The 25,833-nt window shown below is 38.3% G+C and overlaps 1 protein-coding gene across 1 annotated transcript in view; it reads left to right on the top strand.

Annotated features, from left to right (window-relative positions):
* The first annotated feature begins 5,538 nt into the window (after positions 1-5,538).
* LOC134794545 (intermembrane lipid transfer protein VPS13A-like) overlaps positions 5,539-25,833 on the top strand; it is a 65,597-nt gene continuing 45,302 nt past the window's right edge. The window contains exons 1-15 of the mRNA XM_063766356.1: positions 5,539-5,887; positions 17,462-17,619; positions 17,956-18,356; positions 18,740-18,951; positions 19,488-19,662; positions 20,162-20,435; positions 20,877-21,026; positions 21,144-21,204; positions 21,606-21,736; positions 22,080-22,277; positions 22,518-22,726; positions 23,364-23,508; positions 24,317-24,453; positions 24,931-25,120; positions 25,567-25,643. Of these exons, the coding sequence (XP_063622426.1) occupies positions 17,479-17,619; positions 17,956-18,356; positions 18,740-18,951; positions 19,488-19,662; positions 20,162-20,435; positions 20,877-21,026; positions 21,144-21,204; positions 21,606-21,736; positions 22,080-22,277; positions 22,518-22,726; positions 23,364-23,508; positions 24,317-24,453; positions 24,931-25,120; positions 25,567-25,643 (2,501 nt within the window). The 5' untranslated portion in view covers positions 5,539-5,887; positions 17,462-17,478. The remainder of the gene's footprint in view (positions 5,888-17,461; positions 17,620-17,955; positions 18,357-18,739; positions 18,952-19,487; positions 19,663-20,161; positions 20,436-20,876; positions 21,027-21,143; positions 21,205-21,605; positions 21,737-22,079; positions 22,278-22,517; positions 22,727-23,363; positions 23,509-24,316; positions 24,454-24,930; positions 25,121-25,566; positions 25,644-25,833) is intronic.

The following is a 25,833-nucleotide window of genomic DNA, read 5'->3' as shown; positions in this document are numbered from 1 at the left end:
GACACAGCACTGTTTGTGTGTGATATGCAAACAGGTTATCACGGGCACAGATTACGTAAGAGGATAGCAGATACACCAGTCTAATTTTAATAGTAACTAGTAGTTCGCCCCGAACTGAGAACTCGCGGTTTGCCAAAAATTATAAGGAGCGATTAACTTTGTGCTACTTACTCGAATAGTTCGACATAAAATAGTACAAAATAATTTTCAAGAAAAAAAAACCGACTTCTATGGGGGCCGGTGAAAGATTATTGTACATAGATGGTGCACTATGTAGAAAAGGAGGTAAAACCACCCACTTTTCTAGTCGCTAGGTTTTATTTCGTTTCTGTAAGGGTCGCAGTTCTAACCTAACCTAACCCACTTTTTTTCGGTTCTGTGAGGATCGCAGTTCAAACCTAACCTAACCCACTTAACGGCGCGTGCGGTGCGATGTACGGGGGTTTGAGCGGGAGGAGCTAGTAAGTTTGGCATCATTATACTTTATACCTACATTTTATGGTAGGTAATCATAGTGGTTTATTTAGATTAGGTATCAGTGGTTTTCCGGATCAAGGTCCGAGTCCGGGTCCGGGTCCAGTTCCAGGTCCAGGACCAGGTCCAGGTCGAGGTCCAGGTCTAGGTCTTGGTCCAGGTCGAGGTCCAGGTCTAGGTCTTGGTCCAGGTTCAAGTCCGGGTCCGGGTTCAGGTCCAGATAAGAGCCCGGATCCGGTTCAGGTCTGGCTCCAGGGCCAGCTCCGTCAAAATCGAAATTCGAAATCGCCAAACGTGTAGTCATTGAAGAGTTCCGTTCTGATCATCATCAGCAGTTCCACTTCATCAAATGCGACAGTATTTAATGTAAATTCTTGATTTTCTGATGAAAATACACAAATCTCTATACGCATGCCTTTAAGATTTGATGAGTTCCCTCGATTCCTCATGGATACCATCATCAGACCTCGAGCTTGACAAAAATGTGGCTTAAAACCTTAACTTGCTTAACAAACATAACGAAGAGGACACATCGCCAAACATGAACTATGCGTCGTTGAAGAGTTCCGTTCTGATCATCATCAGCAGTTCCACTGAACAAATCAAATGCGACAGTTTTTAATGAAAATGCTTAATTTTCTGATGAAAATACAAAAATCTCTATACGCATGCCTTTGAGATTTGAGGAGTTCCCTCGATTCCTCAATCGAGGGAACTCCTCCACGAGGGTGGATCCCTCATCAGAACTCGAGCTTGACAAAAATGTGGCTTAAAAACTTAACTTGCTTAACAAACATAACGAAGAGGACAAATCGCCAAACGTGAACTATGCTGGGTTGAAGAGTTTCGTTCTGATCATCATCAGCAGTTCCAATTCATCAAATGTCACTTTTTTGAATGTATATGCTTGATTTGTTGATAAAACACATAAATCACTTTGAGAAGTTCCGTCGATTCCTCATGGATCCCATCATCAGAACTGGGTTTTGACAAAAACGGGACCAATCTGTATGCATAAACATACAATCAAAAATAATATTTTCAAAATCGGTCCAGTAATGACGGAGATATGGAGTAATAAACATTAAAAAAAATCACAATCGAATCTCCTCCTTTTGAGATTTATGGAAGTCGGTTAGTAAATGAGGGCGCCACTTTCTACGTAGCTGTCACATTTTTAACGTAAAATGCTTCCACATGGCAACAATTTGTAGTCTTTTTTCCGTCAGTAGAAAAAAGCATCTAAAAAATGTAGGCGCGAAGGGTTATCGTCCCATAGAAAATTTGAATAACGCGCCTTTTTCTACTGACAAACTTGTTTGACCGACTATAGTATGGAAATTTTAGAGTTCCATTTTATTTAATTTCTACTATTTTATGTCCCACTATAGGCGGCAATGGATCAAAAATCGCGTGGATATATTACAAGGTCTGTGAAGCCCTTAAATGATACTGTATCTGTGGTAAGCCGAAATATTTCCTGTCAAATGTCAAATACCTATATTGTGTTTATTTTTATCTTGCTAATTATTTCAAAATGGTAAATTTAAAAACGATATTATAAAAGTGCAAGCCTGCTCGGCTTGCACTTTTATAATTTGATACCAAACTCGACCATACTTTCTTGCAAAAAGATGACCAGAATAGCAAGAGCCCTCACAAATAGCTTTTTAGCCTTCTAAGCTCTTCTAGCTCAATAACCCCTTGATCGAGCCTGCTCATAATTTAATGACTAAAATATAATGCCCTCAACTACACGTTTAACCAATTTCATTTAAATTAGAACAAATTTACTTAAGTTCTTGAGTATCAAACTATCCTCTGATAGTTCAGCTTAAAAACATCGAAATGCCAGGACGTGGCCCTAGCCAGACGCGTGTCCCAAGTCGAATGTAAGAACTTCGTTCGCTTCGCTCGCTCGTTCGATTAATACAGATAAAATAAGACGGATAGTATGTCTCGCGCGTGAGTTACTGTCGCGGTGCTTTTAAACTTACAGTTAAAATACCTAAATCAAACGGTCTTTGAGAAAAACGCATTTAACCGATTTGCAAGACCGAATTGATCCCATAAGAGCTCCGCGAACAGTTTTGTACAGAGCTCTAAAAATTATTAGGTATAATTCCATCCATTCCTCATGGAACCCAGAGGTTTCTTTACAAAAATGGAACCAATTTGGAATACTGTCAAAAAGAAAAATATTTTTTCCAAATCGGTTTAGAAGTGACGGAGTTCTGAGTTCTGAGGTACGCTAAAAATACCTACTGTTACTGCTTTTTTGAAATCGGTTAAAAACTCTTCGGCAACCACGTGGTAGTGATAATTTCGGGGACCTATTTTGTCGAGAGTGGAGTATCTTACAGCATTATGTGATCTTTCTCAAGTCGCACAGACCAATTTTATATAAATCATCATGGTCTGGTTCAATCCTGATGTCAATGATTTGTTTATTGCTTATTATTCTTGTTAGGTTTGTAAGTGACGAATGGAATACGATACAATCATTACTGAAATAAATGAAGTATCTATATATGTAGGTAGGTACTTAATTGTAACTACCTATCTTTCAAATTGTTTTAAATAGCTAGCTAAAATCTATAAATGCATATGAAGTTGGAAATTTGAAATCGGAAATATGAAAAATTTGAAAAAATGTAAAACAACACAAAGTATAAGGTTTTATTAAAATCCGGAAACTCCATAATTTTGATCTTCTGCATGGTTATCAAAATTACGTTAAAGCTGCTTGTACATATTATCATACGAAAAAGAGGGGTAATCTTGCCTTCTTGGCGATTTACTTTTGTCCCTGCGTAATTGTTTCCGACCTTTTCATATCCGGACCTTTTGAAGTTTAACTTCTTATACGTTTAAGTTAACTTCTTATGGTGGGTAGGTACGTTAATATTTGGTATGTTTTAGCACTGATCTGTGCTCCCCTTATAAACTTTTAGCATGGCATCAATACGTTTATAATTATTTTGTACAGGCAAAATTTTACAGTAGCATACCAAAGCTAAATAACATAATGATTCCTCTAATATTTGCTCGTTAATTTAGGAAACTGTCTATTTTCTCTGCTTTAATGACTTTTTAATAAATCAAAAATAAATACCTATATTAAGAAGTAATAGAGGTATTAAGTATATAAGCAGGTCCTTAGTTATCTTAGGCCCACTTGCACCATCTCCCTAACCCGAGGTTAAGCGGTTAAACCGTTAACCTAGTGTCAAATTGTATGGGTAACCATGGCAACTCCAGTTTTAGCCGGTTAACCTAACCTAACCCGGGGTGTTAGTGGAATGGTGCAAGGGGCCCTTATAGGTTAAACTAACATGGCCAAACTGGACCCTATCAATATACAAATAACAATATTTACGTATATGTTCAAGATGCAAGCATAAACTTTCCACATAAACAAAAAAGTATAATTTTACAATAACATACATACAGGGTGGTAAGGGTCATAAATGACGAACAGGAGGTCAATTCTAATTTAATAATCTGTTCTGGTTTTGAACTGGTCTTGATACTACCTTGACTAAAGGCAACGTGTAAAAACAAAAACATTGTTATATTATACTACGATACAAAGTAGTCCTACCTAGCTATAAGAATACTTGCTATACCCTTTATAGGGTGCCATGTGATTCTATTATGTTTTTATTTACCAACTATGTACCATGGTTCGCAAATAAACGATTTCTAATTTCTATCGTTTTGGTGATAGGCGCTCATATCACGCAGTATTTTCACTTCATTTCGCATGCACACTGGCGTTCAAAAGTGCATGGAGATGTTTCAACCGTAATATTAAGGCATTACGGTCGACATCTATCCATGCACATTTGAACGCCACTGTACCAAGCGTGAGTGATCTTCCAGGTCGTATCAAAACAAGATCAACACCGTAACGAGTTGTAAAATCAGAATCGGGCTCTATTACGTAATGTAGTCAATGCGTTGCTCACTTAGAGCATTTTAATAACCAGAGTCGCCTTAAAGAGCTTAAGACCCCTCTGCCGAAAACCTTGCACAATTGTGCACTTTTGTATACACTGACGTTTATCTGTTTCATTTCATCATCAATCATGTTTAAATAGCCATACATATGACGTGCCCCTCCCCCGCAAAAATCGGCAGACTGTTTTGTACAGAAACTGACATCCAAGGCGTCTCCAGTTACTAAATGCTCTAAGGTTGCTCAAGTTGTTCGCATCAGCTGATCCAGAAAACCCCACAGGATTTGTCTTAGTAAGAGCAAATTATTTTGTGTCACTGTTGTCATAAAAGTAAAGTTTTTTTGTGAAGGTAGGTTTTAGGTTTTTTTATTTTTTTGTTAGGTTTAGTTTTAGTTATTTTATTTTATATGGCACTTAAGTATTAAGTTTGTATTATTTACGTTAAATAAACACCATATGCCTAAAAAAAAAGTAAAGTTCTATTTTTGAAAGACAGAGTCCTAAACATGCTCTACACAGGATTACTCTTGTTAAATTCTTCCTACATCTCATTCATATTTTTGTAACTCTTCGTTACCATGTAACTAATATTTAATACATCGATTTTCATAAATGGGTCAAACAGATCACTGTGTTATGTCTTTCCTGTAGACATACACGAGAGTTAAGGGCTATAAAGGTTAATTTTCTTATTTAACCCTTATCCACGTGAAAAGGTCCTCCTTTTATTTAAAGAACTATGATAAAATCATTACTTACATGCCCACAAGCTGTTAACTATTGCCCACAGGAGAGAAAACTAGCGTGTTCGCGCGAACAGTACATTTTTCTCTCCTGTGGGCAATAGTTAACAGCTTGTGGGCATGTAAGCAATGATTTTATCATAGTCCTCTAAATAAAAGGAGGACCTTTTCACGTGGATAAGGGTTAAATAAGAAAATTAACCTTTATAGCCCTTAACTCTTGTGTTTGTCTACAGGAAAGACATAACACAGTGATCTGTTTGACCCAAATGCCAGCGCTCAAAATAGTTTAACTCCCTAACTGAATCTATTAAATGATGTACCTTGTACTGAAGCAAATCGCATTTTCCGTTGCAACGTGTTGCATTTACCGACACCCACGTCCTGTGACGCAAGAATGTAAATACAATACCAAATAGTTACATCTCCATATTAAAATTATAGAGACATAAGCCTTTTTTCTACACTTTTGCGGATATTGAGCTACGCCCACGCTACTTCCAGCGTTTCCGCAAAATAAAATTAATTTTACTCTCACCCCAGACGCGGAGAACGCATGCGTCATAGCTTGACATGCGCCTCGCGTGACACCTGTCAAATACATCCAGTCCGTGAAAAGGCGAACCCTTCGCTACACTGTTTGACGTCATACAATCTAAACTAATCAAATCTACAGCTGCAGTGCTGAAAAACAATGTGATTTAGAAGGTAACGCCTTTGATACTACTTAAGAAAACCGTTACATTTTCTTTTGTTTTGGTTTATTAGCATTCCAATTTTGAATTCCCGAAAAACATATGTTACGATCCTAACCCTGATAAATATTTCAAATGCGGTGGAACTGCAGTTTAGAATTCGATTTTCGAATATTTCAACCGTTTTTTGTAGTTCGTCGATAGTGATTGGTTATTGAATTTCAGTTGTCATTTGGCCTTGATATTGTATCTATTTTTAGCCCATAGATGGATGTAGCTGTCATAATTATCTAATAGCAGTAATAGCTTACTTGACCTTTAATCTAGATTCCTGTGATCCTAAACTGTTGTTGCGTATCGGTTTCAACACTAAGTGAGTCTAACAGCAAAATTGATGGCGGTTACCTAAATTGGTAAATTGTCGGCGTTTATTTTAATTGGTGACAAAGTAATGTGTTTTTATTTATCTTTGTACTTACTAGTTTTGCAATTGCGTTCCAAAAAAATGTTTTTGGTATGCGTAAGTACCTATGAGATTTTTGTAAATACGAATAGCAGAAACCGGTCAAGTGTTAAGTGGTTTATACAACCAAGATCACGGATTAAAAAATACTGCCGAATTGATAACCTCCTTTTTTAATTGGTTTAAAAGAAAAATACGTTTTTATAGTAGAAGTCTCTTAGTTCACGAGTCCGTATTTCATTTGGCTTAATTCTTATATCTCGTCGTTGCTTACAAACCAATATTTACTTTACCTACTTATCCGTCTTAAATCAAGACAAATCTATTTCTAACATGTTTTATTGATTGCACGGATGTGAATCAGCGGAAATGTTTATCTCTGGACTTTTTCCTTATAGTAACAAAATAGTAGTATCTGACCGAAATTTTGGTTATGTTTTCGGCAGGTTTTGTATAAAAATTATATTTCAGTCGAATGGCCGAAAACTGCCAATACATTTGGCCGAAACTAGAGTAAACCTGAACCTTCGATATCGGCAAAAAATCCGGTTTCGGTTGAACATTAGTTAACTTAAAAGCCATTGGGGAGATACACCAATTAAAAGCGATTGTGTTATGTTGTTACCGAATGAGACAATTATATTAATTATATCCAACGGGGTTAGTCTCATAAGTCTATCTTCTTAGTCAGCGTCATATTTCCGTGCCATCACGTCTCATCCACCCTGTATCTGTATTTATGTACATACTTCTCCGGGATGACGTCTGAGCTTATTACCAAGCGAATTTGCATGAAATGAATGCAATCCGTGGGGTTTATTAACTCTGGAGACCTCTCTTGTTTTTTAATCACTTTTGGTTATACATATTCATCGTTGTAGGTATGAGAGGACGGATACCTACACTACATGTAGGTATTTGAAAAAGGGAATAAGATTAATTACGATTCATAAGAGCTTGTTGCTAGGCCTACATGAATAAAGTAAAGGAGAATGGGCACTTCAGTATGGGCAGTGTCCCATGGATGTATACTGTTGAGATATATATCGTTTTAAAGCTCTTAATCGTAGTATCATTTTATTGTATGGCACCAACCTTAGACAACTTGCAGGGACCGAGCTATATAAAAAAAAAAGTTGCGCACATAAGCAGTTATTTTTCATAATACGCTTGATATAATAAGTTGTAGCGTATTTTAATAGAAAGAATATGAAAAATGCCGTATGTTTTTTGTATCAACACCAACGATAAAGTATTTAAAGGGTTTCAGTTTACAGTTTTACAAAATCGTCATACTAAAAATTACCTGCTGTACAGCGGAATAAGAGTGTATACACGTGCCATGTATATCATGTGAAAAGTATTTGTATAAGCTATTTTTCGTATAACATAGCTGAGGTCATACGCTTGCAGGAATCGAAATAAATCCATTTAATGAGTTAATTAAATGTAGTTAATTACGCCTTAATTTTTCTACTCACCGCTAGATGTCGCAACAAGGCAAAATTAAACTTGACGTAAAGCATTTCTAAATTGCGGTAATCTCGACAGTCTTACTCCAGCATTTTAAAAAATATAGATAGTTGACCAATGTCTATGGACTTTCTAAAGTAATGTCAAGATGACGCTCAATGTAACATTGTCAATAATTGTCAAAACATGCAATTTAAAATAATGAACATGGTTTTTACAAAATAGCGTATTTTAAATGCGCTAGAATTTTGTCCAACCGAAAGACATTCCATTGATTTATTTTAAATCCGATGTATCTCAGCGAGTACCTAACTATGCTTCACTAGGTAAATAAAAGGCTAAACTGGATAATGGGTATATGGGGATTTAGGGACTCCTGCAAGCGCGACATCGAATGTTTTGGCATCGGTACCGACGGCTGGGAGGAACGTGCTGCAATGAGACCCGAGTGGCGTAGATACCTATACGTGGGAGCGAAGAAGCTCGACGAAGTGTGGCTGGAAAACTTGAGACAAAAGGCACAGGCGTCATCGGGCTGGTGCTCTGGTCTCAAATCCAGAGGCTCAACAAATTCACACATGCGACTTACGTGGCAAGAAGTGCCGTGCAGCTATAGGCTTGTATAGCCATAACCGGAAATGCATTGGCCGTCTCAACCGCTCCTGATACAGCGTTACAACAATCATCCGTCAGGGATGCAGTGGCCATTGATGATGATGGGAAAGTATTATTTTTTCGTATAGCTCGTCCTATAGTGATCATTTCCATGGATAAAAACTAATTATTTAAAATATTACTTTTCTTACGTTCCATTGATCGCACGCGTTCAACGCTGCGTTCATTGCATAAAGCAACCGCAGGTTTACATTCGCTGGCTTGCGTGTAGGGGAGGTAGGGGACCATTGGGCAGTCGGGAGGCCCCGGCACCCCCTTGTAATAAGTCCTGATTCACAAGAGGGTGCCCGAGCCTCCCGACTGCCCAATGCTCCCCTACCTCCCCTAAGTGATGTTTTGGCTTATGATGTAAAGCGTTCAAAGAGTTAAACAGTTTACATGTAACGTAAACCAACAATACACGGCTGTACTCAAGAAATAATTCCAACATACCTCATCAGATCAGGTAAGTAAGTAGTAGATAAAGGAATAAAGAAATAAATATCTATAAACAAATATATAACCATACAAAAACTATGTAATGCTGTCTATGTAAGGATGTGGTTAGGTACAGACTACAGTCGACGTCAAAGATATGTTTACACTTTTGCACCTTACTCCTTTGTAATAAGGCGAAAAATGTAAACATATCTTTGACGTCGACTGTACCTATTTCGGATTATTCCCACTACCAACAAGTTGTTACATTTAGTGTCCACAAAATATTTGGAGCCAAGGACCTAAAGATTTGTAATACCTATAACGGCTATAACACAGAAAATGTTTCAGATGGAAAATCATTAATTCCAAAATTGAAGATGTAAGACGACTACACCCAGACATTGTCAAGATAGACCTCTTAGAAATAAAATGACAGTGGATTTTCGGCACATGATAAATCAAGTGCCAGATAGATATCTGAATGGCTTTTATAAGGAAGTGGAAGGATTAATAATAAAATATTCTGATTGTAGCAATTAATAATTTGACGTAGATTGTTGACATTTTTTTCTTCCCCCATGCCCATCCAAATCAACATTGTAGAGTTAGATCAAGATAAGTCTGTAACGATTTTGATAGCACACGCAGTGTTATAACGCACATAATTTCATAGAAGTTTTTCAATTTTAAAATAACACTTGCACTGCGTGTGCTATCAAAATTGTTGCAGATTTATCTTGGTCTAACTTTTTTTACCTAATCATAATCAAAGATGCCAAAAGTAGGGATGATTAGCACTTTCACGCCAGGCGAACATGCGCACCAACGAAAATGTGCACATACGCCACTTGCGCACCATTGAACTAGTTCACTTCGTGTTCGTAAGGGCCCGTCTTTACGAAGTAGTAATAAGTAAAGTAGTTTTCTCAAAAATGGACGGCAAAGTCGACTTTGCCGTCTAAAAAATAGGTCGCGAAGCGCTTAGTTTATGGTCAGTCAAAAATTAAAAAGTTAAAAACATTGCAGTCTCGATTTTGGGACTGCAATGTCGCATACAAATTCCATTATTTGTCGAGTTCCAAACTTTTTAAAAGTTGAAATGGCCATATCAATTGAAGGCACAGGCCCTTTGAACAGCCAAACAGATGATTAGTGCCGCGACTATTTAGTTGTCTCAAATAGGTTGGCGTATTTTCGGCAGAAAAATACACTTCTATTTTTTTATTAAAAAAATAAAAAGGCGGCAAGGGCTTACTTCTGTGAAAATATATACGTAACAACGTTGCTTTTGTAAAATATTTCTATGATATTTATATTTCTTCCACCATTTTTGAGAAAAGCACTATATATGACTCGGCTGGAAGGCTACTTGCTGGCTTCGGATTCAATTAAACGGACTCCCAAGGTCGTCCGTTTAAAACGAATCCTCAGCCTGCAAGTAGCTACTTCCGAGCCTCGACAATAATGTACTATTATTAATGCATTAGTTTTATTTTTATTATTATCATTCACTTTAGTTTCTTGTTTTTATAAACTTACATAATATTAGGTAGGTATTTACCTATAGGTAGAGAAGAGTCGTTGAATGTATGGGGCCCATGTATGAGGCCCAATACACACAGTTGCAGTTGCACAGACTCTACACGGTTTTTGGTAACGTATTAATTACTATCAAAATAATGACGCGTTAGCGTAGCGTAATAGCGTTATCAAAATAAAATGTAATCTTGTAGTTTCTCTTCTCTTTCGGTCATACTTTTTGAACTTAAGTAGAACCAAAGATATTATATATATTCTTGGTAGAACCCAATCCGCTTTAGGGCCTCACCTATCATTCAAGTTCTCCCATACCTGATTGCGTGTGAATTATTTAATTTCACATTATATTTCGGTAATGGACCGAATAAATAAATTGGTTGACTCATTTAGCCGGCAGCAATCTAAAATCGTATGCAATTTTTTGCAAGGTCTAAAGAGGCCTTTAGAATATAGATTCCAATATTCTACACCTCTATGGATACCTGAAAAAAAATGAGGGGTTTGAGGAGTACAATCTATGTTTTAATTATTTGCTCGTGTTACAGGCCACACCCGGTATATTTTTGCGGCTTTCGTTGTGTAACATATTATTGCAGGTACCTAACTAAATTCGTATGCGCGTTTGCGGGCCGGATGAGCGGATCCTCACGCTGCTTTGGTGTGCGAGTGAGACAGTCAGGCCAATTTGAACGTGCACTACATTTGAAAGTCCGATCGAAATAGACGCGTGAATTACAGCTAACTGTTATGATTCCGATATTATTCTAATGTCGGTTTGACGTCAGGTGCACGTTCGAATTGGCCTAGTGCTAAGCCAGCGATAGACTGGGGACAGTGGTCCCAGCAGGTCACCTGTCCGCCAGCGACGTCGGGTGAAATGCCGCGACATTGCCGGACTTCACCCGACGTCGCTGGCGACACTTGTTGTGGGACAATTGTCCCTAGTCTATCCCTGGCTTTATGTACGTATACAGTGATATCCCTCGCTCGCACACCGGACCGGCGTGTGGTGTTAGTTCCCGATTCGCCGGATTCCTGTTTCGCCGGATTTACTTTAGGACGTCACAATCTGAGTACCTACTTATATGAGAATCCGAGGAAAAAAGAATCCGGCAAATCAGGAACTAATCGCGAGTGGGGCATCTACCTAATGCAAAGCAGCCTCATTAGGAGCTTTTAGAGCGTCCGCTAGCTGGCGCGGATGCACGGAGCAGGTGGAATCGTAAGGTAAAATCCAACTAACGCGCCCGCCTGACGCGTCAGGCAGGTCATACCTACATTTTTCATTAACCCGCTCGCCCGCTCCGTGCACACGCCCAACGTTGCGGATTCCTTAATATACGATTCCCACCGACAGTAGTGGTCGGGTCGCGGCGTAGCGCATTTTCAATGTGCCTAAACATCATGTATGGCAGAAGCGATGGAGTTCGTACGGAGCCGTCCGCGTCCGTGAGGACCCGACCGGCTTAAGGCCGTTTAAATGTGAAACGCGCTCCGACTCCGCCCGTTCGATAGGAATCGTACTTAATCCGTGTCATGGTCCTTAGCTGAACCACCTTAGCTTTAACATAGATGACATCAAATAATTCTAAACTAGTCTATAATTTGATAGATATTTTTCTATTATTAATATTCATTAAGGCCTAATAATTATCCCAATAAGGCCTAGTTTCCCCTCTGGGTTGTAAGGTCAGATGGCAGTCACTTTCGTAAAAACTAGTGCCTACGTCAAATCATGGGATTAGTTGTCAAGCGGACCCCAGGCTCCCATGAGCCGCGGCAAAATGCCGGGATAACGCGAGGAAGAAGAGATATTAATATTCATTAAAGCTAAGGTGGTTCTGCTGGGGTGCATTACACCTTAGGATACCCCACACTCAGGCTTTCCTCATGGACCAACTACGTATCCAGAACTGGTAGTGCCATCAAAAATATGTATTCCTAATGGCACAACTACGCCCAACTGGCACAACTAAGCACAACTAATGTGCTCTCTAACCATTCTTTATAACACAACTACAGGCAAGACTCAAGAATAGGGGTTATTCGGGGACGGTCTAGAAAGCAAAACGACTAGTGTAATATTTTGCCTATATCACTTTTAGCCTACATCGCGAACTGTCCAGAACGCAAAATGCCTACATCATTTTCGTCGTTTTATCTTTACGTTAGCGATGTCGACGGAGCCCCGCTGTCGCGGGGCTCCTTTTCTGTGCCGTTGGCCTTCGGCCATTTGAAGATAACTAACGAACCTAACCTACCCTAGTGATATAAAAAAGTGGTCATTTTGCATTCTAGACCGTCCGCGACTATACCAAGAATAGTTGTGTATTTGGGAACTAAAATTAAATGACAATAAACCAGTTGTATCTATGGGAAGGATTTAGAAAAAAAATCCTTATGGTACAACTAGTTGTGCATACGTAGTTGGTCCATGAGGAAAGCCTGCCCACACTAGCGTCTTTTGAGCATCGGCGTCTATATAGTCAGCGCTATGGAAAATGGCGCCCCGCTGCGCCGACGTTGCGTCGAGGAGCAGCCATAGAGTTGACTAGACGCCGACGCTCGGGAGACGCTAGTGTGTGGTGGCTCTTAATCCACCGCACGCGTCTGCGTCAGTTAGCGGCGCTCATATACTGCCGCGGACGCATGCGACGGATTTTATCTACGTAGGTACACTCGCGTGCACCCGTGCCAGCTAGCGGACGCCCTTAGCGAACATTTCGCAAATGATCCGAGATTGTCCCACTAGCCATTCCCAAATCTTGATGTAGGTACTTTTTCACACTTATTCCCAATGCTTGCTTTACGTTGAATTGTTGACTCGTCCTGCTAATATTTATGCGTGAAGAAAATGTATGTCGTGAAATATTTCTTAGTTTGCATGAAATAAATATATTATACTTGAAGTTTTGAAAGGTTTTATTTAATAATATATAATTATATATAGGTACTTATATTATTTATGTCATACAGCTACCATTTCATCGTGCTTTTTAAGGCAAACGAAAGAAACGCACCTTCGACTCGCGACGCAAACTCATAGGGCCGATACAGACGGACTGCAAAGTAGGTACTGCAACCCGACTGCAATCTGTATGGGAACTGCACGCCGACTGCACGCCAACGTTGCAGTCGGCGTGCAGCTGCCTCATATACAAGTCGCAGTCGGGTTGCAGTCCGTCTGTACCGGGTCTAATGTTTCACTACTTATATTTTCTTGAAGAGCGATAAATCAAGTACCTTGGACGCTAGATGAAATTGACGCCAATTTTTTTCCCTGATCATCTGGACTGGACTGACTTTAGGTTCTATAGACCACTAAGCCTGACCGCCAGGGTTATATCCCCACCGCGAACTTTGAAACTTATGTCTCGTTTATCTTGCTTTATCACTCGAATATGTAAGAGCAACAAAATGAGACAAATATAATGAAACTTACGATGTTCATGGTGACCTCTCGGTTTATTGTCAACGTTCCGATTTAAACAAACATATGAAGTCGTAAATTCTTAGTTCTCAGTGACATTTTTGAGCGTTTAAATGCGACTATGTGGATCCAGCATTTGCTGCTTATTTGGTTCTTCTATTGCACGCAAGATGTCAGTACTAGAGAGGTTTTGAAAATACATACTTAAGTTGTTTAGTACGACTTGCTTATATACGAAAATATAAGAATAATATCAATAATTATTTACGAAATGCAATAACTTTATATTTCAGGCATGCGAAGTGATGTAAATAGTTAGAAAAGTAACCCTAGATGAGTGACATTTTTTAGTTCCAGTTTACGCCGCAGTGCATGATCAAAATAATTAATAGTGTCTTCCCTGGATACTTTTGGCCTTTGGTTTCATATAAGATATTAATGCTAAAGTTAATACCTTCCAAATAAGATATGTTTCATTTATGTATAAAAATAGTAAAAATGCCCATTCTGCTACAAAAGCTCCATCTAGTGTCAGGTAGAACAATCAAAGCGGCATTTACCACAATTAATTAATTAATAAACTAGTTTTATCTCCGCCCCTGCAAGCATTTAAGTGCGAGTCTACTTTTCTAAAAATACCTTATAAAAATAGCTTTTAATTGTTATATATGGCTTGCGTATACAAGCAAGCTTAAGTGTTTAATTACAGTTTTTTTAATTCAAGCATATGTTTTATCAATTAATTCCAGCCCTTTACGTACTTAAACGTAGGTATTGGTATACAGAAGTGTAGAATTTTTCATGTTCTTTCATATAAAAGACCTAACAACTAGCTACATAACAAGTATATTGTAAAAAACCGGTTTGTATGCGTCACTCTTTTTTTTAAATAGCTCAGTCCTTGCAAGTTATCCAAAGTTGGTGTCATACAATAAAATAATGCTATGTGTAAGCCCTTTCAAACGAGATACGTCTCAATAGTATACATCCATGGGACAAATTGCCCATTCTCCTTTTGTTTTGTTTTGTTTTGTTTTGGGCAGTAGGTAAGGGGTGCAGCTGTGTCTTTCCATGCAGTCTTTTTAAGTTAAATCAATTGCTATTTGCTACTGATTGTTTGAAATCTTGATGCTAACCGATCAATTTGTATGAAAAAGTAAAACCTCTTAGATGAGCCGATTTTAATTTTGTTTTTCGTTTTTTTTTTCGTCTAATTTTAATAAAATTATGCTTATAAAGAGCTCCTCATTCTGGGCGATTTCCGATATATGAAGATGAGTATATATAGCCCAGGTTCTCGTGAAGTAAATAAGTAGATAGATTTAAGGACGTAGTTAGATGTTCATCAAAATTTAATACAAATCTTAAAACTTTAAAGTTCATGCTCATATCAAACTTAAATTTTCCAGAAATCATTATTACAAGTGTAAAATAATAAATCATCAATCATGTCAATTTCTCGACAAATTGCTTGGTCTTCCCCCAATTCCCCAATTAATTAGGTAGGTACCTACGTCAAGTTAATGCATTGTTGTGACGAGTCTACTTATGCGTAGACACAAATAAAGCTGGCAGATTACAAGCGGTATCGACACAAACTCGATATGTCCTTTATCGCGGAGATAAGATTACATTGTAATAAAGAATATTAGTTGGTCATGCATCGTGGTATTGTTTACAAGCTATAGTGTTGTGGAATCGTGTTTATCCGTGTACCTATACATCAGTAGCTACATGTGTTAAACCAAAAATATATACTTATGTGGTGTTGCGGTGCATTCTATATTTAACTAGCGACCTGCCCCGGCTTCGCACGGGTTAACAAATTATACACCTAAACCTTCCTCAATAATCATTCTATTGATAGGTGAAAACCGCATGAAAATCCGTTCTGTAGTTTTTGAGTTTATCGCGAAGAAACACAGACAGACGCGGCGGGGGACTTTGTTTTATAAGGTGTATATGTATAATAAAATATTATATCAAACTAAACTCTTCTTCCTTATTATGATTTTCATCGTAGTCTCAAAACTGTTGTCGAGAGGTACCTACCTATCAATCGATTCGTTTTATGACGCAGATGTTATAACTATAAGCTACATTTTTAAACAACTTTCAACGTCCTTTCCAACCACCTAAGCATACCGTATTTTAAATCTTTTGTAGGGTTTAATTTTGTTAAACTGTTTGCTTGAAAAGCTGATCGAAAAGGACATAGGTGCCCCTTAGATGGTATATGTCGGTAAGAGAGGTAGTAGGACGGTTTGGCCATATTCTACACGTAATGGTTGAAAAAACAAGTGTCAGGTCTGAATGAAAGAATATGCCGAAGCCTTAGACACATAAATAAAATAAACTTTTTGTTATGTCGTACTAATAAACTGTAATTTGTTTGTTGTAAGGGTAGTAACTAGTAACCTAGAGTAGCAATAAAAGTCGAGTCTGTGTAAAAGTAGGTTTACGACAGGTGAGTTTACTTTCCGCTTGCGTGGAGATTATTTACCTACTGAGATTGAATTAGCGGAGATTACCCACTTTTGAGAAGTATTCGTTCCTGGCAAGGTTTACTTTGGCAGTTATGTCCTTTAATCCTAAACGTATTAAGGTCAATGTGGCTAATTCCGTCATAGGGACTATTCCGTCCATGAGCGTATATTTCTTTGATTTTCAATCTTAGGAAAAATAACCATTTTGCTTTTGATTGCTGAAACCAGCTGAAACTAAAAGCAATCGCATCTTTGTCGACGAAATTATTAATTACCTAATATTAAACTACGAAAAATTCAATACATTAGGTTATGATTTTAGGTATAGGTAAACGTATGTTTGTATTTTTATTGGGGTTTTGTGTACACACCTACTGCTTATACTCGGAACAACTTGGACGATAATATATTGATATTGATAAATCGTTAGTCGAGGTAATGTTTTCAAACTTTTAATTCTATTTTAGGAACTCCATTAGGTGTTAGTAAAAGATTTGTATTGAGTTTCTTGTAGGCGGCAAACTTTAATAGAGTATTTATGGAATACAAGGTATTTAAGACGGAAACCAACTTTAACAATTAGAGAAAGCTAATACTCAAAGAATTGAAAGAACAACTTTTAAATAAATTAAATTCGGCTTCATACGTTTAATGCCCAGTCTTGCCCCGCCCTCTGTTATTATTTATATGATATTCTAATATCTAGGAGTGGTAGCAACAAATCAGGTAGCCAGACAGTTTTTGATCGATAGGCAGGTAAACTCTAACTGGTATTTATTTTATGGCGTCCGAGGTCAAGACGCGCGGTGTGAAGTACATAGTGTACCTAGAAGCCGATTCAAAGTTAATTTGTTATTGTTATAATGAGACCTATTAATTTATAGCGTGAGCATTTCGTACGCACCAATAGATAAGCAAGAAGCATGGGCTATCGCATCATATAAATATGAAAACTTTTATACACAATGACACAATTTTTAAGTGTAGGTACCTTTGATATTTTACTTTATCATTTAGGTACAGTATTACCTTTATGCCTTCTCATTGAAAATATGTGCCCGTCCAATCCGTCTGTCTGATAACAATACTGTTTTGTTACAGTCAAATAATCCGCCACCATGTTCGAGGGCGCGGTAGCCGGCATCCTCAACCGGCTGCTGGGCAAGTACGTCCAGGACCTGGACACGGAGAACCTGAACGTCGGCATCTTCTCTGGAAATGTCAACCTGACTGAATTGAGACTTAAGCCTGAGGCTCTGGTAAGTCCTACTTGGCTGCTCGACTTCGATTTATCATGTCTGTCTCGCTGATACAGTGAGAGTTGCTGCTTGGCATACTGACTGAATGTCAACTAAAACCAGAAGCTCTGGTAAGCTCCCTTCACTTTTGAATATGTCCACAAATCCTCAACAAGGAGCTCATTCAACGACCGGAGCCGTCATGAAATGAATTTAGAGTTCTGCCAAGAAGCACAAAAATTTATTTGTTTAGTTAAGCTTTACTGACTCTATTGCAGATCACCTACATGCTCTAGGTATATTACGTAAAGTAAAGGATCGTAATTTTATGATAATAAACTGAGTATTCCTTTCCAGTACGAGCTCGACCTCCCAATCGATGTCAAAATCGGCACCATCGGCCGAATCAACCTCCAAATCCCCTGGTCTGGTCTCTACACCCAGCCCGTCATCGTCAACATCGAAGACGTCCTAGTCCTCGTCGGCCCAGCCATCTCCAACAGCTACTTCGACCCTGAACGTGAAAAACGACTCACTAGAGCAGCCAAAAGAAAAATCCTCCAAGATTTGGAAGCGGAGAGTGAGATTCTCAAAGGCCCGCAGAATTTCTTCGAAACTCTGTTCACGGCTATAGTGAATAATTTGCAGATTTACGTCAGGAATGTTCATGTGCGGTATGAGGATTCGATCAGCTCGAAGGATGGGCCGTTGGCTTGCGGGTTGTGTTTGCAGGGTTTGTCTATCGAGACCACTAACAGGTAATTGATAAATCTTTTGCCCATTTGAATATATTATCACGTCTTTAATTTTACAGCTATTAAGGATTTAAGTTGTTGTTCAATATTTACGGTAGAAAGTTTTCAATGTAATGAAAACCCTAAAATATCATAAGTCCTCGACACATTTGCCTGCTGGGGCAGAAAGGTTCTTAAACCATGAACGTGGGTTGACGATCTCAACGTCTAAGGGGACCATCGGTTGAGGGAAACGCACGACCAGCGTTCAGGAGATCCCACGGGATGTCCAGCATTGGATTTACTTTATCTTATATGAATGATATGATGCATGATGATGTGAGTTTTCTCCATTTTGTGCTTATACTTTTGGTAAAAAAATTCTAACCTATACCTCGTTTTTGCAGCAAATGGAAACCCTCAGTAACCCCAGCAAACGCATCGACAGTGTACCAGATGATGCGCATAGAATCCCTCTCTCTCTACTGGAACCCAACAGCCACGGCTCTGGACGATGCAGAGATAGCCAACATTACTCCTATGCAGTATTATAACTGGAAGCATTATATGATGACTGGCCTGGATAAGTTCTCTATGCATCATGAGGATTTTGAGTTTTGTAAGTGTTCGTTTAAGTTAAGTCATTCTTTGTATCAGATTGGTGCCTGTCACTCCATAGCTTGTAACCTGTAAAACAAATCTTTTTCTTTTGTAACAAAAGTAGTTAAACAAGAGACTTCCTCTTGTATTACAAGTATATTAAAGCTTTTTAAAAACGGGATCATTGCTCGGAGATACAAGAATGATTTCGCCAAATGGGGAAAATTAAACTGTAGGTACTTGTTATAGGGACTTTTATGTTATCACGTAATCAGGTTATCAGGGGTATAGGAGTTAACGTCAAGTGTACATTCTCGATTTAGGCCATTAGGTGGTAGACTTTCCAAAGTGCAAGGGAGGGTGCGTGAACTGTAGGGGACAGCTTATTGGCTTGCAGTGTCAATATCAAGTTTAAGTATTCGACAAGGTGGGTCATCCAAGCTCCAACGCACACGGTCTCTTTTTTCATGCTATTCTTTCCAATTTCACAATGATTCCAGCGTTTTCCTGACACTTCTCAACTTCATGTATTAATCTCATGTCTTTGAATTTCAGTACTCAAACCAGTCACCTGCAAGGTAAAGGTTCTCATTAACCGTTCGAGTGAAGCTCGCGTCCCTCGCTTGTTATTGGACGCCATGCTTCAAGACAGCGCATTGCAGTTGTCAAGACGACAGTTTTTGTCTATTGATAATCTGATGTCTTCATTCCATAGGATACAGTTAAACAGGTAAGGGAGGAAAAAGTACTCTTTAATCGAACAGGGGCCAAACTGTAGTTTTTGGTATCTACTGAAGCCAGCTAGAAGAAACTGCAGGTTTACATTTCCAAAGTACTTGCTTGTATTTTTGTGAAGTGCTCTGCAGCTGGTTATCAAGAGTGTGACTGGGCGGTATCCGTTACCTGTCGTTTTCTAACTGCATTAATTGAAAGAAAAAGAGACGGGTAGTCGTCCTCGCGCACGAGATACTGTCGCAGCGCACTCGCGCTAAGGCTGCAGTATTTAGAAGACCATTCTTTAGTATCTAGATACAAACATAGATAGATAGTTTGACTTAACGGGATCTGTCGATCATTTTATCGAGATTTTCATTTAAAATTTCTACTCGTTTGTACCATCCAAGAGTATTTTCATGCTTTAAGCTTTTCGGTCTATTACTTACCTACTGAATTACTCATGTTTATTTCACTTATTGTACCTATTGTAACCTTGAATTTTTATCCCACAGAAAATACCGTCACCTTCACCCCGGCGTGCCGCTATTCAAAGACACCAAAAAATGGTGGCGTTACGCCTACAACGTGGTAGTCGAACAACGCGTAAGACCTTACACCTGGGCGTCCATTCAGAAGCATCGAGCCAACTACAATAACTACAAGCAGACTTATAAGAGTACGTTGAGGAGTCCTCATGATACGGAGCTCAAGTTGGACCTACAGCAGTGTGAGGATAGCTTGCCGATTATATCGGTGGTTATAGCTAGGGAACAGGCTAAGTATGAGGTCAGTATCTTCAGTTTTACTTCTATTATTTAACTAGTTGTAGGACCCTTAATTCTTTTTTAGGTTTGGTTAGGTACATCCTCTATAAACAAGACGTCCATTTAATATAGATTTCGTTGCATTGCAAATGTGTAGGTACTAGTTTTGAACTCTATTTTAAACTAATAGGGGTTTGAAATTCTAGAAATCATTTTTAGTTGAGGGACTTTTTAGTGGGTTGAAAGTCCTGCCTTTAGTGGTTTAGGCTGTGTGTTAAATGTCAAAAGAATGCCAACTGTTTTGTATATATTTAGATAAGTCGCACAAAGTTTCGAGAAACTTACAAGGGGAGTTAGAACCCACGACAACGATATTTAGCTCGCATTACCGCTTAACCTTAGGGCTTAATATTTTGTATCAAATTCAATTTTAATTTATACTGATAAATATATCTCCCCGTAGCTGCTTTCTCAAGAGCCAGATCGTATCGAGGTGGTTGAGTCAGAGTTTGACTGGTGGCGGAGCGTAGAAGAGGAACCACGAGTTGAATTATGTGTCAAGACTGAACGAAAGACACTGTGGAGTCATCTCTCTAGCCCTGAGCGGAAGAAGGTATGGTATAGTTTATAGTAAAATAAAGTAGTACGTAGCGCGATCTACCCTGACAATTTCTCCTTGTAGAGTTAAAGGTTGAAAAAAAAAACCTAAAAACTTCAACTTTTATTACAGGTTTGCGAGCTAATAGGTTATGTTGAAGGAGCGCCCAAGGATAAGTCAAAACAATATATTGGTGAGTATTAAATGTATATATAATTATGTCATATATCGAGAAATATGTAAAAAAGCTAATATCAATATACATAGGTAGTTAGGGACCTATTATACCTATCTAAACTTAACGTGTTTTCTTTTTTTAACCGACTTCAAAAGAGGATAAAATATAATACTATCCCGTTTTATACGCGCTAGCAACTGAAACGTTTGAATTCGGTGCCAAGCCAAATTTTAAAAGAGTCAAATTGATTGCCAGTGGTGTAGTTTGGTAAGAAAGAAAGAACCAGTATTGTAACTATTTGGCTTGGCACCGACTTCAAACGTTTCAGTTGCTAGCGCATGTAAAACGGGATAATATTTTATTTTATCCTTTTGAAGTCGGTTTTACTTATTTTAAGATTTATTTTATATTTTCAGAGCACAAACTAAACTTAACACTAGCAAACTGTTCATTGACTCTCATGAATAGAAACAAGGAAGTGTTGGGTGTGACACTCACACAGTTCTTGGCGTCGTTGGAAACTAGACCTTCAGCTAAAGCTTACAAGGTAACTAATTCGTCATTTATACATCTTTGTCATATTCCATATTTTCTGAAAATAAAAGCATTGGTAGAATTTTCTTCATTCAAAAGCCTGTTTTACAATAAAAAGTACACTCTCCCAATGTCCCCAAGTCTCAATGTATGACCTGAATCTTGGATCTTAGAAACTGACACGGAAGGGTTGACAGTCCTGTCGCAGAAATTAATGGGCGTTTTGAACAGCTGATAACAAAATGCTCAATCAGAGTTATATTTTAGTTATTGCTTCTAGGAATCTACATAACCAGATATCTATTTTTAAAAACGGAACCTTCTATTCATAGTCTTAACGTTTCTTTTCCTTCCAGCTCTCAGCCCGAGCAGAAAGCATAGTGATGGAAGGGCTGTCCTCCGACGGTGAACTGGTGCCTCTACTCACAGCAGAGAAAGGTTCCCCTACCAGTACGAATCTACTAGCTTTGGATGTAGAGAAGAATCCAGCGAGTAGCGAGGCGGATTATGGGTTATGTTGCTTGTTGGAGCCGGTTGAAGTGACTTATGTGGAGGTAAGTGTCAATCATGGTGGAAAAATCATGTTAGGAGTTAATGTGTCTGGTGTAAATTAAGAATAGGAAAAAATGCGAATAGAAATTATGCTACAGGTAAATTATGATTTTGGGAAAATGATCTAACCAGTCATTATAGTGATACAGGAAGCCAATTATAGGAACTCACAGGTTTTAGATTTGATTTTTCTTTGTAATATCTTTTCTTGCCCGTTTTTAATTGACGCTGTTCTTCAACAGCACGCGTTCACCGAGCTGATAAACTTCTTCCAAACCCACTCAATGACGTCAGAAGAACTATTCGAAGAGTTATCGCACGCCACCGACAAAGCGGCGGTCATGGGACGATCAGTTCTGGCTTATGCTGTGAGCAGGAAGAAGATGTTCCATGTCAATGTTGATGTGAAGGGCCCGTGTGTTATTGTGCCGGAATATGGGTGTGCTAGCAAGTAAATACCATTTTTTTATAATATTAATATCTACCGTCCTCTGTGACTGTGAAAAATGTTACTCGTAGTGACCTTGAAGTTTACAAATTTCAAACTCGAAATTGCGCAGTGTCAGATGACCGATTTGGGTGTAGCCACAGTGCAGGTTTACGGGGCTCAGTCTAGATAGCGTGGCATAAGGCGATAATTGTTTTTTTAGCTAACGCCATATATTTTTTAGTTCCTGCTAGATGATTTTTTGTGACGTCGCTTATGACAAACTTATTTTCGCTCTTGACACGTCGATATTATTTACACGTTGAATTTAAATTTATTCAATTGTCACCAAATGCTGGTCAAGAGCGCCAAGAAAATTAGGGCATCCATTTTTTCGTTTTCCGGGCATCTATTAAGTCACAGACATTTTGGGTAGCTCTAACTTTCTAAATTAGTTAGCATTTACAGATGTATCTAGAGCATAATTGTTTTCCTTCGTATTTTCTCGGAAACGTTCGTATTTGTCATGCTACTTCAGTTAACGTCAGTACCTACTTTTTGTATCGAGACTGACTGAAATAGGAAGACACGTTCGTACGTTTCCGTGAAAATACGAAGGAAAATAATTACGCACTACACCTTTACCACATTTTTCTTTCAGAACTGGTAAACTAATGGTGGTGGACATCAGCCGTATCATCATTAAGTCCGATCTTCAACCTTCGAACTTGGCGCTGGAAGACGCTACGTGTATGGAGTTGGAAGAGAGGCTATATGACAGGCTTCATGCTGAGTGCTCTTGTCAGGTAACTGCCAGCATCAAATAGATACTTACTTACTACTGTGGCGTGACGACCCAAAGCAGATCTTGGCCTCCGACACCAAAGATATCGCCATGCTTCTCTGTCCAAAGCCGTTTCTGTCCAGTCGACGGCGTCAATTTCTACTACTACTAGGTACACTAACTACAAATACTAATTCTTACTAGTACTAAAGGAAAGGAAGGGAACTGGAAGAGATCCCTTACAGGGATAAGTTCGCCTTTGTACCTTTATTTCTGTAAATATTATGTAAACCTGTGTTGTGTACAATAAAGTGATTACTACTACTACTACTACTACTACTAAATGCCTGACCCGTAATCCTGGATATTGAGCTTGTAACATTCACAATTTTTCTTAGTACAGTGAAATTTTCGAAATAGGTTATAATTATAAGAAAACAATATGTGCCGGAAGTGACAACTACGGAGTACATACCTACATTGTCACACTTACTATAGTTCGTGTTTTTTAGCATTAGAAATAAGGTAAACAATCTTAATGTGTCTTTTTATTGAAAAACACGTTTTAAAAATAAGTCACGGCAAATATGTAACAATTATGAATCTAATACGATCATTTATATTCTTCTGCTTTCATAAGTAATAGTTACTGATTTTTAAAAAGCGTTTTTCAATTAAAAGACATGTCAAGATCGCTTACCTTCTTTCTAATGCTAAAAAAAAACGAACTATATGTTTCTTGGGGTATAAGAGTAATAATGTTTCAAGATTACCAGCAAATTAACCAGTTTTATAGTGTAATTTACACACAGTAAAAATTTTCCTGTCAGGTTCTATTCTGCGAAGGCGTTGAATCCTGGCGCGAGGCACGACGCCAAACTGACTCGGAACTCCATCTGGTACCGCGTATGAAGGCTCAGGTCGTCTTCTCAAACAGCATTAAGAAGGACTACAAATTGCTACCAAGGTATTTTTGATCTTGATTTATTTAATGATTATTTTTTACCCCACATTGTAATGCCTTGCAACAGCTGCAATAAGTAATATGCGTGGTACGTTATAAGATTTTTTGAAAACTTTGTTTTCTAATGAGAACTCCACTGTGTATCGCAGGCAAATATTGTATCGATTTCATTCATATTTCGTCGGGTGACAAGCAAAAGTCACTAAGTACTATCAAAAAATTAAAGTAACAATGCACTTTATTACACTTGTAACACGGTTTATTGTCCAATAATTTCAATGGTGTTAGTTAGTGACTTTTTTTTGTCACCCGACGATTTGCTCCAATTGATTAATAATTTGAAATTACTAGTGCTGTTCAAGGACAGCAATCAATAGTAGAACATTATTAGACTTTAATAGTCTAAAGTTTGAGAGTCGGAACTTTACCTATAGGTACATGTTTTGAAATACTTTTCAAATTCTATAATATTGTCCTCAGATACAAACTGAACATATCCCTCTCAAGCGTAAAACTGAACCTATCTCAACGTATCATCGCTTCCCTACTGGATTTCCTGGACAACTTGCCCGTGCCCGTGCCGAACACCGTTCCCGTTTCATTCATGGACTCTGGGGATTATGCTGAGGAGCTTGAGGAGCCGGAGATGACGGCGATGATGAAGGATAAGGTAATGCCAGTTTAAACTGGAACATACAAACAGCAAAACTCTTAATTGTACATTGGTGGACCTTATCACAAAAGGCCACCCATGGTCCATCGATGGATAGTTAACAGTGTGGACGATGGTACATACAACTGCAAAAGTACATACCCGCTTTATAAGTTTAATTTATTATGCACGTTTACGGGTCGCTGTATATTATTCTAGTATTATATCTTTAACGTATGTAACTCATCAAAGTGTCATGCGAAAAACTACGGTGGGGGAGTTCAGTAGACCCAAGGGCATAATCCGCAATTCGTAATGTTTGTGAGACTTTTATCAAAACGCCGTTTTTCTGACTAAGGGTGGTGTTTAGCCTTAACCATTTGTCATGATCCTGAGTGTTGAAATTTTTTTTATACCACCTCGGTGGCAGACAAGCATACGGATAAGACTTTTGTATTTTTTAGGTGCCGTGTGATCCAGGGCATGACGAGTTGGTTAGACTGCGTCAGAAGATTGTAGCTGCTTATTTGAGTAAAAACAAGTGAGTTTTTATAGATATATCTACACTATTTACGGTTATGAGTTACCAGGTAAATAAAAGGTAACTAGGTTATCAAGAGCTAACATTTGAATCCAACCACTAAAAAATGTATACATATTTCTGTTCAGTGCATCAATTTCTCCTTGTCTGCGTTAAAGCATGGTTGTTGTTAGATATTATTGTTGTTGAT

This window comes from Cydia splendana, chromosome 10, assembly GCF_910591565.1.
Source record: "Cydia splendana chromosome 10, ilCydSple1.2, whole genome shotgun sequence".
NCBI classification, from domain to species: domain Eukaryota; kingdom Metazoa; phylum Arthropoda; class Insecta; order Lepidoptera; family Tortricidae; genus Cydia; species Cydia splendana.
This window is presented reverse-complemented; position numbering and strand designations above follow the sequence as displayed.